Source organism: Chiloscyllium punctatum, chromosome 9 (assembly GCF_047496795.1).
Source record: "Chiloscyllium punctatum isolate Juve2018m chromosome 9, sChiPun1.3, whole genome shotgun sequence".
NCBI lineage: Eukaryota > Metazoa > Chordata > Chondrichthyes > Orectolobiformes > Hemiscylliidae > Chiloscyllium > Chiloscyllium punctatum.
In genome coordinates this window covers 43,441,498-43,460,828 of record NC_092747.1, presented here as the reverse complement: position 1 = coordinate 43,460,828, position 19,331 = coordinate 43,441,498, and the positions used below count along the sequence as shown (strand labels likewise).

Sequence of the window (19,331 nt, the reverse complement as noted above, 5' to 3'; positions counted from 1 at the left end):
AAAAATATGCAAAAGGGGTATCTTTAAATATTTCTTGCTGCATATACAAAATCTGGAGGTAGGAAGGCTGTGGATCTTCATCTGAACCATCTGTAGTTCTTGAAGTTGAAGGGTAAGAATGATGAGTCTGCTGTGCTGTTGCTTTGTAGTTGGACGGTTGAGTGTCCTTGGGGGAAATTTTAAAAAACATCCCAGTATTCACTGAGGCAGACAATGGCCAAATCGAGCTAATTAAACTGGAAAGCTCCCAGGAATGCTAAGTTTTGTTATCCATTTATTTCTCTGTGCTGCTGGATGTCAGGCATGAACCACATTATGGAAAATCAAGTGCACATGATTAGACCCAAAGGTAGCAAAATAAAGACTGGGTTAGTGATAATGTCCCTCCCTCTGAGCCAAGAGATCCAGGTTCAAGTCCCACCTGCTCCAGTATTGTGTAATAATGTCTCTGCAGATTGGCTAAAAAAAGACTAAATTTTTGAAACCATGTTAATCAAGAACTGCCTGTGTGCATTTAGCATGACTTCAAAACAAGAATGATCAAGAGATTGTGCTACTAAACAGTCTGCAGTTGTTGAAGTTATAAAGGGGCAAAAGTTCATACAACAACTTTCCTCTGGGCTACTATTTCCTTTCCTTCAGATGTGTCAGTTGTCTTGCTGTGGTGAATCGTGTTGCACTGGTGCCACCTCCAGGCAGTTCAAAGTACTGTATAATAATTGCTCCAAGCTTGAAATGTATATATTTAAGGACATTGTAAGACAGGTTTGTAGTTGTCTCAGATGCAGTTTGAATTGCGATACTTACATTTTCAGTATGTTACTAAAAATAAACCTTTGCAGTGACCCAACAACTGTCAGCGCTTCATGTCAAAGTTATCACTCATGAGGTATCATTTTCAATTCAGTCTGAAAAGATTTTTATTTGTTTCATATAATTAAACATGTGAAATATCCTACGAAACACAAAGTGATAAACTGACCGGAATCAGAAGCAGCTAATAATGCTAATATATGTTTTTAATTCATTTTTAATAGAAAATAAATACACTTTAAATTTCTTCCCATGGTCCTCAGTTTAAATTGTGTAATTCTCAGTGTTTAGTTTAGGGATATTATTTATGCAGACTGACTGAAAATATTTGATGGGGTTCTGCAGCAGAGAGTATGAGCACAAGTGACATAATTGGAGGGAACCTTGTGGAATGGGTAAGAAATTGGCTGGGAGCTAACTGTCAGACCCACAGAGACAGGAATGGGAATGAAATTGTAAAGTAGTACATCAGCTCACCCACTAAGAGCATACCCACCTCTGAGTGATCTTGGCTGAGGTGGGGTCCATGTAACAGCAGTATCCACCTGGCTGCAGCAGGTCAGAATGAATGGACCAACTGGGGGAAGATTCATAGTGTGATGATATCTGGAGAACAGCCTTTAACCAGAGGTGGCCACCTGTCATCAGGGAGGGTGGGAGATGGGACTATTAACACCACCTCTCAGTCAACCCAGCAGAGACCCTCTGTGATACACACAGCCTTGGCTACAATCCAGCCTGTAAAGAGTTTCCTTCTCACAACAAATGCATGACCACAACTGTCAGATAATATTTGTACTTTTTCCTAATGTTACAGAGAACATCTCCTTATAGCAGCACCTTCATGGTCTTTCACCTGTTTCAATGGCATCAACCTCTCAGAGCGGAGTACCAGCTAGATCTCACTGTGAATCCTCCTACTGCAGACTCCCATCGCCCTGGTTCACAAAATAACTCCTTCACTGGTACCTATGGAAAGACTGCAGTCACTGTTCCATCATGGCCACTTCTGGCTCTAGCAGCCAATTAGTAGAATTCAGTCTAGATACTGAGGATAAAAAGTATGCAGTCTCAGGTGTCCTTGGGATCTCTTTTGAGGTCTCAACTTTTCATCACATTTTTCAAAAACTTCAATAAAATAATAAAATTTTGCATACTGAAGTTCTTTTTATTCTTTCTCAGAACTGAAAATGATTGATGGGATGAGAATATCTCATTTCCTACTTGGGTTTAAAGTTTGCCGCATCTAAATGAAGGCTAGGTTTGGGTAGATTATAACTTGAATTCATTTCATTCAACATTACTTGATGTAAATAGGAGATTAGGGACCCCAAAATGACTTACCCTCCATACTCCATAGCGTTCCAGTCACTGTAATTCTCAAACAGGGCTATCAGTTGAGTCATGATACACCAACCCAATCAGGGAATTGACTCTTTACTCTGTCAATCAAGGTCTGTGACTGACAAAAAATCCCAGTTGCAATTTTGGTGTTTATATTGGAGATACAACAGAAGAGTGATCAACAGATATGCTTCAGCATTTTTTTTGTGTGAGACCAGCAACAGCCCAAAGCCAATTTCACCCCAAGTGATTATCTGTTTGGGGCAGATATATTATTTCCCATTTTCTGCTGAATTTTGTAAAGATTACAGAATGATGTCTATCCCTCCACTCATTACTGTACAGGAACAATTTCCAATAGTTATATATCAATAAATAGCACATTATGAATTTGTTCAGCGTTGACTGCACTAACACTCTTCACCAGTGGAAAAGAAGCATTAAAGGAGGGAACCCAGTTCTTATTAAATGTGGTGGCAAGTAGTGAAGAAGCTTATTTGGAAAATAATGAGCGTCGCTCCGAAAGCTAGTGTGCTTCCAATTAAACCTGTTGGACTATAACCTGGTGTTGTGTGATTTTTAACTTTGTACACCCCAGTCCAACACCGGCATCTCCAAATCTAGAAGCAGCATAGATTATTGCATTTGTTGTTCTAGTAGTTATAATAATGAAGACAACTTTTTAATGAAGTTATTTTATTGTCATTGGTACTTGGTGCATCAGCTAACAGTGCTAACAGCTCCAAAGTCAAAAGCAGTACTAAAATCATTCTTCAAAATGCATTTCTCATCACAGCAGCCTGTACACAATTTTATCAGCTGCTGGTAAACATCACACCATAGTCTTGCAGTAACAGTTCTGTCAAATATACACAACAGCAAAATCAATTCAGACAATATGCTCTACATGTGATTATGGTACAATGTACCTAAATGGTACGGAAGTTGCTGTTGAATGTCAAGAAAGTATAATGGTTAACTTGCCACACAGTCCTGTCTGCGTTTTGATATCCCGAGTACTGAGCACAATTTTTGCTTTAAGTCACTGACATTTGTGTTAACGTAGTTGTGACAGCAGTTGTGAAATCCAAACCCAGAGAATAGAAGTGAGCAAATTACAACAAATATTCAGTGTAAATAAAGCACCCACGTGTTTCAAATGTCACTATGCATAGAAAACTTACAGACATTATATGTGTTCTTAGAAATCAGCAAAGTGTCACTTTTATAGAACATTGTGCTTAGTCAGAGATGATGGCTAACTCTGCCTCAGTTTCTTGTTACGGAAATCAAAAAATGCTTAAATTATTTCCTCAGAGAGAATGCAACACTAGGATTAGACCAACAAAAGATGACTGTTGATACACATGAAACACTAGGTAAGGGATTCACTGGGTAGTGAGAGTTAACATAAATGGACCATATCTACTGCTTTGTCATAAAATGCTGAAAACTGTGTTCTGTATGGCAAACAGAGAAGTTATCTTTTCAACAGGGGAGAAAAGACATTTTTCAGCAAAACAGCTGGAATAGTACTCAACATCGGGGAAAAAAACCCAAACAATAGTTCTAAATGTTTCCAAAATTGAAAACACATCTCACGTCAATGATCTAGGATGCCAAATAAAGTGGCTAATACATACAGAATCATAGAATCCCCCAGTGTGGAAGCAGGCCATTCTGCCCATCAAGTCCAAACCGCCCCTCCAAAAAGCATCCCACCCAAATCCACCCCTCTACTCTCTCTCTGTAACCCTACATTTCCCATAGTTAATCCACCTAGCCTGCATGTCCCTGGACACTATGGGCAATTTAGCATGGCCAATCCACCTATATTCAAAACTAAAACAAAAGCACATCTTGTTACTACATTCATTACAAACACAATAAGGCGAAAAAGTTAACCCATCTCTTCAATAAATTCTAGAAATATGAGGACGTCGTAAACAAAATACACAAAACACATTAATATATAAATGCAGACCAGCACCTTTACCATTTGTTCACTAATAAAATACAGTAATATAAAAGTAAAACTGAAAACACATTAAAACACACCTCATCTGCATAACGAATAGCAGAAACGTGCTATGAAAATGTCATGTGACGTAGTCAAAAATATATCTGTCCATTAGGCCTGACTGTTTATTTAATGAATAAAGTGTTTTTGGAAAATTAGGGACATCAAGTACTCAAACACTTTGAAGAACATAAATATTGCACAATGCTGCATATACAAAATGAGTTTTTTGTTTTCATCACACAATTAAATAGAATTTGTCCATCTAAAACCTGAAAACAGTTGCTTATATTTAATTAATTCTGTAAAACTATGGTGTGAAACACATTTTTATAGTCCACAGTTTGGACCCAGCCCATATTTGTGAATACTTATAGAATGGGTAGTGTCAAGACTTTCTACTGTATATATTTGGCAAAAATAACCTGTTTGCATAATAACAGCCATTGGGAGTTCAACTGCAAGCATTACAGAAAATTAAATCTTAACACTCTCCTTAACCCCCAAAGAGCATGGTTAAGTAATTCTTCAATTAATCTAGTGCAAGTTACCATAACCTGTCGCATGTATTTAAGGCATTAAAACAATGGAAAATAAGCTGGCCTGTATATAGGGTACAGTAGCTCAATTCCAGCAGCTGTAAATATTTCAGCTTTACCCTACACTGCTATATTCCAGATTATGAAGATACAGCAAACATCACAATGTTTCACCACTGTTACAATCAGATGATGCATAAAAAGGCTAATTCAATCATGCTTTGCCAATTGCACTGGGAAAACGGAACTATTTTGTTAAAAATAAAACTTAAACTTGTCTCTCAAGGTAAATAACAGTAGCTTGAAAAGCTTTACTCAATTCCCGAGGGCACAGAAAGGTGAGATGATCATTTGGAAGTTTTACTTGGAGCCTTAAGTCACTGAAATAATTTCATCATTAGACTGAACAGATGGCAATGACAGATAAATGATCAGAGTATTAATTAGGGTTGAAGATGTAGCTCTGCATTTAAAAAAAACTATTTTCCTTTGCTGAATCAGAATTACCTTACATAGGATGTTCTTTCTGTATGGCTTATAATTAAACATTCTGACTTTAATGAAATTACATTTACGTATAATGTGCAGCATTGAACCAATTGTGGAAAACAATCTCCTGTATCAAAGGAGGGTTGTTCTGTGTTTACATAACTTATCAGATAATTTAATTGTCTTCAAGACACTTTACATGATTAAAGCAAGTTTTTTTTAAATTTCTTATTTTACAGCAATTTCATACGTACAGTTTGTAGCAAGTAAGCTAACTAGCATTGTTTGCTGTATATATTTAAAACAACACTTTCTCCATTACTAAAGCAAATTAGGCTCAAGACCCACTGCAATGCTGTAGTGTTGAGGAAATGCAGTGTATTGCTTTACTCAGACTACAATATCGACTTTAAATTGCTCCTTTATTCTACTGAAAATTAGATATTTCTGGCTGGAGCTTTGGATCTGAGTTCAGCTTTCAAATATTATTCATTTTATTTCATTAAATAAAAATAATTTAGTAGTCTCAATGAACGTAAGTGTTAAGATTAAATAAGGAAAACATTCAGATGTTCATGTCACTCTTATCCCAGAAACAAAACTTGACTGAATTAAATGCTAGGAGCCGTCTGGAAGTTGATTATAATGAACTACTTCCCTGGTTAGAGTTCATGTATTTGTGAATTGTACTGAGTGTGATCTTATAATTTTTGCTGAATGAAATTTTCCAGTTTTATGATGATCCGAGCAGTGCACTCCATCACTCTCATCGCGACTTCAGATGTGAATTTATCATTTGGAATTAGAGGAAAAGGGAGGAGGTCTGGATACCGGGTCCTCAATCCATCAACACCATACGCTTCCAGAGTACTTACATCGGTTACAAGTCCTGCCAGACTTTGACTGTATTCCTCCACTTTCTGTGCAAGTGCAATCGGCTTGACATCTTTGTCAGACTTGCCTTTGACTGCATATTCAGCTGCTATCAAAGAGAGTTTTGCTGCTAAGTAACACTTAAAACACACCCACTCATTGGCATTTTTATGCAGGTCATTCCTGGCTGCGGAAAAATTTGCCCGAGCCTGCCTGAGCCACCTTCGCGCCTCTATAGGATTGCCCACAGTTTTATAAGTTGGAGGCACAAAAAACCGCGAGGAGTGTGATGAACCTGGTGCTGATGCAAACCTCCCTTTAAAATGCTGTCTGTCTGATTTATGGCTTGTTGCTTCTTGGTTCCATGAAGTATAAAACCTCTGAAACGAAAACTTTTCTGATTGGAACCGAGCAGATGATGAGGAATAAGCTCTCCTTGATGCTCGGTCTGAGCTAAAATCAGAACCTCCAAGCCCTTGTTTTTCTAGTCGATTGATTTCGTTTTGCAGGTGTTTAAAGACTTCTGTTGCAATCTCCAGATTCTCTGCATTTTTGTCGGGATGCCACTTGAGGTATAACCGCCGGATAATCTTTTTCCTTTCTGGTTCAGGTAGCCTCCAAGCCTGCTCTAACACTGCTGTGACCTCTCGAAGGATTTCAGGCAGAGCGTGCAGTTTTATTTTCTTTGGAGACTGGCTCTTTGAAGTTGGCAGTCTGTGGCTTTCCCTTCCAGGAAAATGGGGAGGAATTGGCCTGAGACCGGGTGAAAGGCATTCTGTGGGGCTTGTGGGCGTGGTTGGAGTACTATCTCGTCCTTGGGAACTTTCATCAGGTCTCGAAAATTTATACAGGTCAAGAGAACTTACAATTTTATACTCACTGTACCCAATATCAATTTGGAAATACTTACCCAAAAAGCTAGAATTCTCATTTCCCTCTCTTTCTACTTCTTGTACAATAATGGCATAAGTATAGGTTGGCTGGTATGATCCATAAATATCACCACCTTCAGCATCAACAAGATAGCCAACATATTCTCCTGGGTAAAATACATTCATAGGGTCCATAAGGAGTAAGTAATGAATTTCAGCTGGTATAGGTGTACCTGGCAAAGGCAGCTCAAGTTTTGAAGGTTCAGTAGAGGAATCATATTTAACACCTAAATTGTCCAGCTTTTCATTGATTCTGTAGATGTCATTACAGCCAAGCATAGCTATCAGGTAGGAGGTATCTAAAATCAAGTTGTCAGTTGCAGTTTTAAGAGTCATTGCTAGAGCTAAGAGGAAATTGATATCCTTGCTCTCTGCATGCTGGATGTACAGATGTATCACTGCGTTTCCATATCTCTTCAGGAATGCTAAGGTTTCACTCTTACTGTGAGGGATTGGGCTACATCCTTTTATTCGAAGACTTGTCTGCAACTTCTCAAAACAAGAAACTTTCAAACCCTCACGCAAGGCCTTGCAGAGTCGACTGGCTTTTTCCTCATTCGCCAGATAGGCATTGTCATTTTCATGCTTCATTATCCGGATGAGACCAGTGATGAACTGTTCAGAAGATAGCAGCAACTGAAGACGACCCTGTAACGAGCAGAGTGCTCCAAACTGACATATTTTTGGTGTTTCTTCGTCCAGGATCTCTTCCAAGATTCCGCTAAGTAACCTCGGCCTCAATTTTGAAGGAAGTAGCATGATTAATTTAGTGTGAAAAGCATGGTCTTTGCCGAGGTAACACTGGCTGAGATCCACAAGCATTAAAACACCTACATTACCTTGCATTCGGCTTTTATAATGTGGGGCGTCATCAAAAACCAATATGTTGGACTTTGTTAATCTACCATCACTACTTGGAAGATAAAGACCTAACTCTCGAACATTGTCAAGATCAAGTCTGACCTTTACTGGGTCATTCTGAAGGCTCTTAAATAGACCAGAGACAACCCTCTTGACAGTTCGCATCTCATTTGGCTCCAGCTGTTTCCCCTCAGATATTTTAAATATACGTCCAAGAACTTCAACATACTGTCGTGTTGAAACAATATCCTCTGTACCCAGAAGTTTAAACAACTGATGGAAAGTGCCCAGTTCTAAAGGCAATTTGTACAGATAAGGTTTAAAGTCAGATTCATGCTCGAGGCTTATTACAACCTCCTCAGGTTTGAGCAGCTTCCAACCATCTTCGACCATCACAAAGGCAACACCTCGAAGTTGGAAACGGAAATCTTTTTTCTCTGCATTCAAATATTCATAAGTACTGCGTAAGACTTTGACTCTTGTTTTTATCATGTCATCCTCTGGAGCTGCAATGTTACAGATGTTTTTGCAGTTGCTTATGACTTTGTCAGGTGGAGGGTCCAGACTGACATTGAGCATTGCCAGGACTTCTTCTACTTGCTCCTGGTTACTAAGTTTGCTATTTTCCTGCTCCTTAATACTTGAAGGTATTGCTTTCTCTGGGAGAATTGGACATGATGTCCACAGCAACTGCATAACATCAGTTTGCTTGAATTTGGGATTGACCTGAGAGCCATTGAACTGTATTAGAGGGAGGATCCCATTTAATTCTTGAAACTGGGGGTGAAGTTTCAATAGATCTGCTGGTGCACGTTCTGGATAGATAAACTGAACCAAGGAAAGCTCCTTCAGAAAATTTCCAGAAAACAGGTCTGTCCTTTCTTGAAATATATGATTTAACAGGACGTCAACCTTGTTCTGTATGGTCTCTTTGGACCAATTCTCTGGTTGAGCATGAGCTCCAATCTCCTTAGCAAACTGCAACAACTGCTGTTGGGAGACTGAGTACTTCAACCCTATGTTTCGGAAGAACGTTATCCACGACGTAAGGAACGCCGCACGGTTCTTAGGTTTCTCCACTTGCTCCAGTTTCCGAAAAAACTCCTGAGAAATGAAAGCGCTTTCTGGCAGCATAACTTCAAAAACATTTTCTGTTCTGTCATAAAAGTTCTTTGCAGGCTTTAAGCGGTACAATGTGTCCGGAATAATTGCGAGACTTTCAAGCTTTTCAAACAACTTTTCCCTGATTGCTGTTCCTTCCTCCAGGTTAGAAAGTTTCTTCTTCAAATGCACCAGATGTTCGATCTTAGCTGAACTGGACAGGTTATCAAACTTGGGCAGCAAGTGCTTCAAATATACTTCAAGATCATCGATAGGAGTACAATTGAGGAAAGCATACAGCTCCTTCAGGTGGGGATTGTCTGCAAGAAATGCAAAAGCAGTAGACATTGCCCATCTATCGATCCCAGTTAGAGGAATGCTCTTTGTTAGAACAAAGCATGAGCCATATTTGAAAATACTGACATAGTTGCCGTTAATTGCTTTATAAAACGGCAGGGACTTCAGAATCCTTACGTCATCTTGGGCTGTCAGTTGTTTCAAGTTGCTGTTGAAGTATATCAGAAGCACATCAAAGTCATTGTCGGACAAATGATCTGTCCTGAGTGTTGACGTTCGGATCATATAATCAAGAGCCTTCAGAATGCTAGCGGGACTCTCAACATTTGCCATGTGTAAGGACAACTGTGAAACCAATATATTATCTTTAGCACAAATTTTACTTAATGCTAGTTGAATGCAACCTGCCTTCATCAGGGTATTGAAAACCTTTTCATTCTGGCCATTCGGGTAGATAGGGACAGTCATCAAACTGAGAGGTACCAGAACATCACACTCTGGCACTAGCATCCTATTGCTGGAAACGGTGAACTTTATAGAAGGCAACAAAGCCCAGTCTTTTAATATCTCAATGATCGTTTCAAATGTTGGTCTGATCTCAGCCTCCCCTTCCTTAATAGAAATCGTGTCGCTAATAAAATGCCAGCAGTTCTTCAACCAGGATTCACTTCCAAAATTGTCTTTCCATTTCACAATAGATTTTGCTCTGTATTCTCTCGGCAGCACAAATGATAGCAACTCAGCAAAGCTGCTGACATCAAAAGCTTTTGCAACCCTGCAATTGAGCAGGATGTTATTATATTTCATGTAGAGTGTGTTCATAAACAATTCTTTACGTGATGGAACCAATTCGTGGTAGGTTGTCAGAAACTTTGGACGCTTTGCATCAAACACTTGCAGGACATTATCGAGAGTAATGAGAAGTGGGAGCCCTTCCACACGAATCTCATTCTCTTCCGAATCTTTGAAGCAGTAGTCAACCAAGAGTTTCAAATTGTGGAACAGCTTCAAGGTAGTTTGGTGCAATCGACTGGGTAACTTTCCAAGGTGACAGCTTGAATCAGGCGATGTGAACGAGTGCAAGAACTCGCGCACGTCAGCAGGTGTCACATATTGCACAGGAGCTCCCGACTCCTCAAAACAGTGGTAAATGTTGGACGTTTCATCAGAGCTGTAGACTAAGTTAAATCCTATGTCCAGAAGCAGACTTTTCAGCCTGTAAACATTCTCAGCAATGGTTTTCCGCACTGCTATATTGTATTCTGTGTTTTTCATGTGCTGCAGTTCATCTTGTAGCAAATTGTCAAAGAAAGCTCGATTTCTGTTCGTTGTGGACGTATTTACCCAGCTAATAAAAATTGTAGGCTGCAGTTCTCCACTGTCTGCATTTGGTATGCGGACTACTGGCAGAAGACGCTTGAGATCATCATGAAGACAACAATAGACAGATTTCACAAGGCAGTACCAATCTGGCTGTATGTCAGCTTTATTAGCAGCAAAGAAGGTCATATACTTTTTCATTAAATCTTTCAAAACATGAATGGGTGTATTGTGCAAGACTGTTATAGATGGGTCAGCACCTAGAAAGTAGCGTTTCCGTACCTGTACCAGCAACTCCACGTAGGCTGGAGCAATCAGCGTTGTCATAAGGTTATTGTTCCAATCGCTGCGCACTCCAATACCATTGTCATCGCGCCACAAATTTCTCCTGGCTGAATCCAGAGCAAAGTGCCCATTTACATGGACAGGCAACCCTGTCTCCAATGACAATGGCAGAAAGCAGAAAGCTCTGTAAGGTTTTTTGTAATTGTGGCTGATACAGGCAGCAACTCCTCCTCTGGGGAAAAGGGTTATGTCTTCATTTTTATGGGCTGATATAACAGACTTTGACACTTTCTCCATATCTGAGAAACCTGATCTGTTGCAAACTAACCAGCTTGTAAGGTTGCCTTCGGAATCTTCAATGTCCATAGTGTAAGTAATCTGTTGAACAGGGATTTGGCTAAGTTGTTTCCTTTTATTGACACTATCAAGTACAGATATGTGAAACTGCTTCCGTTTCAATCTGTCACCATCCGTAATTTTAGCTTTCACAGAATAGAGAACCTTTAGGTTCCCAGTTGCCTTTTCAATCTCGCAAATGGAAATTTTCTCCATGTGATTTAAAAACATTAGAAGCTCAGCTCCGTCACTACGCAGTTTGTCTAAAAGATTCTGTACCATTTGATCTGAAACAGGAACTTGACAGATTTCAGATATTTTGGCCATCTCGGCATTTCGTACTGGAAACCGAAACATGGTGGCATTTTCAAGTTTGAAAAGAGTGCCAAGAAATGGGTTCAGCACATCTGCAAACTGGGTTCTGAAGTCTGAATCCAAATCCCTAAACATACGCCCAGGACTAACATTGGTGGATCCTGGAGCATACCTTGCATGGGGATCAAATATGCAGAGTACGTCATTGTCAGAAATAAATGCTGGGCAGTCTGTTATATGATACACAGAATTGAATCCTATTCCATACTGCCCAGTTTTACCTGGATTCCCTTCCTTCGTTCCTCTCCCAAGATTCTGAATGCCTCTAATATCATCTTCTGTGAATGGCTGATTGTTGTAAACACAAATTGCAGGACCTTGGAGGGGGGCCCACTTCTCATCGAAGATTCGATCTCCTGGATGTTCTCTAGGATCGAAGATAAAGTAGATCTCAGTGGCTTTGGCATCGTCTGCATTTTGGAGTAGTTCTTTCAGCATTTCTTTCTCAGAAGGATAAGCATTGAGAATGCTCTTAATCCTGCTGGTTAGCTTCTCTTTCTGTCCAAATTCACTGCCAAGAGTTGCAAAGCAGATATTGGACGCGTAACGCTCTAAAGCTTTGTGGCGCTTCGGGAGTGCTCCAAGTTTAACCGCTACCTCTCTTGGTATGTCAGGATGGCAATATTTCACACTTTTATCACTTACTCTTATCCAAGGACAATCATTGTAACACAGGGATTTCGCTGAAACAAGGAACCGCTCGCTGTCTGGCAACAGAAGCGTTCCATACTTTCTCTTGCAATAGTCTCGATTTTTCTCTCTAATGAGACCCCACACACCTTCACTAATGATTCTTCGGCAGAGTTGAAAATTAGTCTCGCTTAAGGGCTCCTGGGCACATTCCGTTTTTAGGTCTTGAAGGACGGACGCAAAGTCTTCGACTGTGAACGAAGATTGGACGCCGAGTTTTTCAAAGAACTCACGGAAATTGTTTCGGTACTTGTTTGGGAGCTGGTACAGGTAAGGAGTTGCATCAAAGTTGAGGTGGAATGCAACCTTGGCTGACTCAACATAGGTGTTTTCGACCAGAACAAAATTAAAGTTCTGAAGTTCTTCGTTAATCTGTAACTTTGCAGTTTCATTCTTCAACATGGCCTCATGAAGGTATTTGTAACAAGCATTTGTGATGCTCTCTTGGCACAGGGTAATACCATCAGAGCAAGTGGCTACTTTCTTTAACTGATCCAACACTACAAGAATAGGTGGTTTTTTCAGTAACCCAAAGAGATCTTTAACACCAGAAGATAAGGGACCACATCCTTTACTGGGGGGATGTTCATTTAAAATAGGATGTAGAAGGCAAACTACATCCTGGTACTCGGCGGTGTAAAGCTCTTTTGCTGCAAACATGGTTTCAGGCTGAAAGTCATTTCCTTTCCACTGCAATGTGAAACCAGGAGGCTTTTTTAGAAAAGGAAAGAGGGGTATGGATTGAAATTTCTCAGCAAAGTCTTTGGCTCTGTGATCCCGAAACTTCACTTTCTCTTCAATTAAACTCAGAACGATGCTGCTACGGTGGCAAGCTGCTCCGTGGTCACTTTGATTCAGTGTTGCCACAGACTCTGCCCGCTCTAGTAAATCCTCCCATGAAATGTCATCCTTAATCATGCCAAGCTGCACCAGTTTTACTAAACGGACTGGGTTCAAATAGTCTTGCGTAGTTCCAAATGGGAATCGCCCATCGCTTGGCTCATATAACTTAGCGACTCGACCTTCTGGATGGATGAGTCTTGAGGGAACAGATAGCTGATGGTGCTCCCCTGAAGCTGGTATGCAACAGGTAACACGCAGAAACCCTGAAAGCTCCAGTACCTTTTCATCAAGAACGTAAAGCATTAAAGGATCTCGCAGCTCTGCCTCAAGCTCTTCAATGTATGGGAAAAATGCCTCTGTAAAAAACTGCCTTTCAGAAAAGGTATTCTCCAATAATATACTCTTGCATTCTGCCTCTTCAAAGCCAGCTCTGACCCAAGATGGAAGCTCCACAGCACACAATGGTTGAGGCTTTGCCTTCTTAAGGAACTTCAAAAGTATCTCAAAAGCCAGAGGTCCAACAACTGGTCTGTGAAGCAAAGCATCATCCAAAAATCTAATGTTTTCGATTGAAACCCAGGAAGTGCCATCTGAAAATACTTCTGTCAGTTTGTTTCCTCTTCCTTTAGCAATATCTTCATAGAGGCCTTGCCACACATCAGCAAAGTCATCATGAACCAAGGCAATATCAGGCCAGAGGGTATAATAATTGTAATTAACAAGTTCTCCATTAACAGCCATGTCTCGTAACACAGCGAGAGCTTCTAAATATGCTTGAACAATCACATGTCTCATAAATACCGTGTTCCACCTCCCTTTTGTGTCTGTTTTCCAGATTTCTTTTCGATTAGAGGAAACTGCAAAGCAACCGTTGATATGCACTGGTAATCCAGTTTTGATTCTCAAAGGCAAGTAACAGAACACTTCCCCATAAGCACTGCCATTTGTTTTAATGCTCCACTTGTTGTCTTCTGTTTCAGACAGCAAAACACTGACAGCCCCACATGGGACAAGTCCTAATCTTCTTCCATTTTCTTGCAGTGAAAATATCAGAGCTTCTCCAATATCCATGCATGAACATATCAACCAAGTAGTGGATTCAGTCACTTTTTGTGGTAGGTCTTCATTTACCTTTTTGTTCTCTGCTGTTTTGGCTGAAACTTCAAAGAAAGGTGTAGTTTCTTCTTCTGGACCTCTGAATAATGGCGACTGGAGATCTACAATCCGTCTGAACACCTGAAAAAATTCATCTACCACAATTTGTACTATGCAGGCACACCTCGGTGCTTCAGACGGAAGATGTCTTGTATTAGCAAGCATTTTCATCAGTTTTGCAGCCTCTTTTAAGATGTTCATAGGTGTGGTCACAGCTTTCGATGAACAAACTATTTTCTTGATGGCAATGATGGTCTGTGCCAAGGCAGGATCAGTTTCATCTGATTTTAAGTAGTTTAGGAACATGGTATTTACATTCTGAGAGAAGAGAATTAGCCTGTGGCCACACAAGCTAAACTCATTAACCAGAGAATAGATATCCTCTGTACTGTAGGACACACTGCTAATTTCACTGACTGTTGCCTCCTCTTCCATTCTGAAAGGAAGTCTAAAAAGAGTTCCCAAATAGCAGAAAGGCTTCTCAACAGTAAGTGGCAAATCACAACCAAATACATTCACAAATGGCTTGAACTGATTGGGGAATTTCCTTAACATCTTTTGGTGTTTGTTCCAATTGATCTTAATCCCAGGATTTGTTTTGTCACGGATATGCTTTCCCAAATGATTGATATTTGGATCAAACATTATCATAAACTCACGGCTTAAAATTATAGGGATGTCTGTAATATGGTACACAGAGTTGAACCCAAGTCCAAATTTCCCAACTTTGTCAACCTCGCTCCTCTTCAGTGATCCACCTAGTCTGGTTATGTTTAGAAAGTCAGAATCTGTAAAATCAGAGTTATTAAATGACCACAGAGCAGGCCCATGGCACACAGCCATTCCTGGATCCAGAAGGTTATCTCGGATATCTGCGTTTCTCCGTGTGTCAATCAGAAAGCTGCATTCAGTTGCCTCAGCATCGTCTGCATTTTGCAGCAGCTCCTTGAATATATCTGCAACTGATGGGTATTCTTCAAGAATGTTTCTGATGCGCACTGTGAGTGGCTCTCGTTGTCCAGACTGCTCAAAGCCCAGGTTCTCTGGGTTAATGAGCCTGGTACTAAGGCATGGCACTTGCAGTGCTTGAGCCATTTTCATAGGGATGTCCTCATGTACCAAGTAGATGGGGTCTAAGGAATCATCAAGCAATTCATTAAGATCATCTATTTTGATGTCACAGTAGCTACAATTGTGAATGGGTTCCATTATTAATCTGTTGCGATCTTTGCCATAATGAATAGGTATTGGAGTATCAAGGCTAACTTGGATCTGATTACTATATAACCATCTTAAGATATTCAGTACCAGAAGTAGGTTTTGTTTATTTGCCTGTTCAACAATCTCATCAACACATTGTTGTTTGACACTCTTGATAATGCTGAAGACATACTCAGTATTTACCTCTTCCAGTGCTCCAAAGAAGGTAAACAACTTGTTATATTTTGCCATGGTTTTTGGAAGGATATGTAAGTAAGGCTCCAGATCAAGATCTGGAATTGGTTTTATAGCTACCTGCTCGGGAACAGAAAAAAGCTTTCCTGTCCACACCCAGGGAAATGTCAATGATCTGAAGGCTTCTTTACCTTTCTCCAGATTGCCCTGCATATATTCATAAATATCAAGCAAAAAATGCTGAAACTGGTACCATTCGTCATCATTGAAATCCTGAGATGTGTGCCAATCGACGACATTCTTCAAGTGCCCTAAAACCTTGTTCAGACTGGGCTCCTTGGAATAACCCAACAATGTTCTAACCTCCAAGGAGATGTTCTCCACAAGGGGCACTGCAGAGCCCAATAATACAGCTTCAGATACATCTCGCATTTCACATGCCTTGTGAAAATCTAACAGATCTCCTTTCCAAGCTAGGGATTGAGGGTAATTCAAAGGACGTTTCTTACAGACTGGAACCCACTTTAACTTCTGCATTGTTGCCTTTGCTTCAGTCGAAAACAATAAACTTTTTTGTTTATGCAGAATCGCAAGTAATGTTTTAGCTTTTCTGGTCACCAGGTCTTGCTCAACTTTGTTACTGCTCTGCAGCACTTCAATTCTTTTGGCCACTTGTACAACTTCCTTTTCAGTTATCTGATCTTCATTTTTTAAACCTATTTGTCTCAGAGCGTGTAAGATATCTGGCGTTGAGGTGAAACTATCTGGAGGAAAAAATGTTTTCTCATCCGCATAAAACAAGTTCTGTAATGTTTCTATTTCAGGATCAAACAATTCATTAGCTGACATTAATCTTCCCTGAGAAGTAGATATAAATTTCAAGGACCTCAGCCATTCCACAAACAATACATTTTCTTCCTTGAGGAAAGCTAAATTGATCAGAATCCAAACCACAATATCTGTGATGTCCTTTGTAGAGTAAAAGGTTTTCTCAATGTCTTGTAATATAATCTTTAAGCAGTCTGTACTTTTTAATTGTTCAATTTTCAGTAAGGTAACAAGCCGGATTGAAGCCTCATCGCTGCAATTTACTACTGGAATGGATAGTCGGATGTTTGGTGGAAGCTTCGCAGTGTGATGCAAGACTTTACTTCCTTTTAACGCGATAAAACTGCGGCTGCTTTTCTCAGAGGATGGTTCAACTTTGTTAAAGATCATCAATTCCTGAAGAATTTTCTTGTCTCGATCATTCACTTCTGGCAAACTAGCTAGGAAACATCTCAGTGCAACTTTGTGTGTTGGAGGTAGTAACATAACCTGACTGAAAACCTTTTGTGGTGCGGCCTTATCCAAGATCTGTAACAAAGTGCTAGGCAAAGGAGAATGGATGTATCTTTTTATAAGGGGGTGCTGCAAACATGGGTCAAGTTCTTTAATGACAACTCCACCAAGTTTCTCAACTGTGTCTGGCAGGAGCTCAGGGAGTTGGGATTCATTGTCAGCCTCCATGATTATGGGAGATGGATCTCGGAGACGTAAAAGATGAACTGTGGTTTGAGTTTCGTCCAACGGCATCTTGGGGATGAATGGTAATTCTTCAAACGGAGTCAGGTCGTCAGGGAAGTTGTGGTATAAATATCTCCAGACTGTTGTCAGCCAAGACATGGGTGGGTGCTTCTTCTGTACGTTTCCTGGCAACCACTGCACCATCATCTCTCTTCCAGGCCAGCAAGTATTCATCAGTTCCTTAATAAGACGTGCTGAACGATCAGAGGTCATTATTTGCAGTTGTGTGCAGAGCCGACCTATATATTAGCAGCAGTAAAAATAAAAGAGTTAAAAGGAGCAATTCATAATTAAATTTTTTTAAAAATTAACCTAATCATACAGAAATGAGAAATTGTTACTAATGGGAACAATACATTCCAGTTTACAGTATAATTAGAGAAGAAGAGGTGCATTAACAACTTTCATCCTGTTTAAAATTATGGCAAAATCTGTAAAATGCACATAGATAATAAAATCACAAAAATGGGCAAAATTTTTAAATCCATCGATACATATATAATCCTATCAAATGGTTTTGGCAAGTGTTTCCTTCTTCAAGTCTTCACTCATTTATTATATATTTCATATCTCCTGACCTGACAAGGTCATGTCTTGACATATTCTAAAACATGGGAAAACAAACTTCTTCCATGTTACTCCTAAACCTTCTTCCGACAATATTTCAAAAAGGCTTCAGGGTAACCTGGAGTTGCTGTTATAGATTGCAGCTTATCTGTAAACAAACATCAACATTACAATATAATTCTGTGGAAATTCAACAAAGAATTGTTTGAGAAAGATGTAATTTTCATAGAAACATAGAAAATAGGAGCAAGGGTAGGCTGCTCTGCCATTCAATGTAATCATGGCTGATCATCCAGCATCCTGCTCCTACTTTCCCCTGTCCCTATATCTTTTGGTCCTTTTAGCCATGAGGACTATATCTAACTTCTTCTTGAAAATGTTCAATGTTTTAGCCTTGACTGTTTTCTGTTGCAGAGAATTCTACAGGCTCACCACTTTCTGGGTGAAAACATTTCTCCTTATCACAGTCCTAAATGGTCTACCCCAAATCCTTAAATTGTAATCCCTGACTCTGAACTTCTTGGTCATTGGGAAGATCCTTCCTACCTTTAACCTGCCTGGTCCTGTCAGAATTTTATAGGTTACTATGAGATATCAGCCCCCTCTCCCTCCACCCAAACCGCCCTCCTCACCCCAGCCCCCATCCCATTCTTCTAAACCCCTGTGAATACTGTCCTAACTGATCCAGTCTCTCTTCATATGTCAGTTTTGCCATCCCAAAAATCAATCTGGTAAAGCTATCGCTGCATTCTCTCCATAGCCACAAATTCCTTCCTTAGATAAGCAGACCAGAACTGCACACAATACTCCTGGTGTTGTCTGACTAAGGCCCTGTACAAAAAGACAGCCCTGCCCCTGTGTTTGAATCCTCTTGCTTTAAGGTCAACATATTATGTGCTTTCTTCAATGTTTGCTGCACCTGCACCTTACTTTCAGCGACTGGATAAGGATACCCAGGTCTTGTTCCACTTCCCTTTTCTCAATCAATCACCATTCATACTCTGCTGTTCTGTTTTTGTGGATAACTTCACAACTATCCACATTACACGACATCTTCGATGCATTTACCCACTCACTCAACTTGCCCAAATCACACTGAAGCATCTCTGCGACCTCCTCACGACTCAGTCTTCCACCCAGCTTTGTTCATCTGCAAACTTGGAGATATTACATTTATTTCCCTCGTCTAAATCATTAATATATATGAATAGCTGGGATCCAAACACAGATCTTTGTGGTACACCACTAGTCACCTGGCTGTCACTTGGAAAAAGACCTTTTATTCCTACTCTTTGTTTCCTGTCTGCCAACCAGTTTGTTGTCCATGCCAATCTTATCCCATGTGCTTTAATTTTATATGTTAATCTCTTGCATGGGACCTTATTAAAAGCTTTCTGAAAGTCAAACCAGACCAACAGGTTTCCCTTTTCCAACTCTACTAGATATACTCGACTTGCAAAACGTTCCAATAGATTTGTCAAACACGACTTCCCTTCCAGAAAGGCACGCTTCTTCTCTCTGATCCTGTCA

The 19,331-nt window shown here is 40.0% G+C and overlaps 1 protein-coding gene across 7 annotated transcripts in view; it reads right to left on the bottom strand.

The window, feature by feature from the left end:
• Positions 1–2,856: 2,856 nt before the first annotated feature.
• The window catches only part of sacs (sacsin molecular chaperone), a 140,564-nt gene continuing 124,089 nt past the window's right edge, over positions 2,857–19,331 (bottom strand). For all 7 annotated transcript variants that reach the window (XM_072577360.1, XM_072577362.1, XM_072577359.1 and 4 more), the window contains one exon: positions 2,857–17,473. In XM_072577360.1, coding sequence (XP_072433461.1) covers positions 5,907–17,473 — 11,567 coding nt within the window. In that variant the 3' untranslated portion in view covers positions 2,857–5,906. The remainder of the gene's footprint in view (positions 17,474–19,331) is intronic.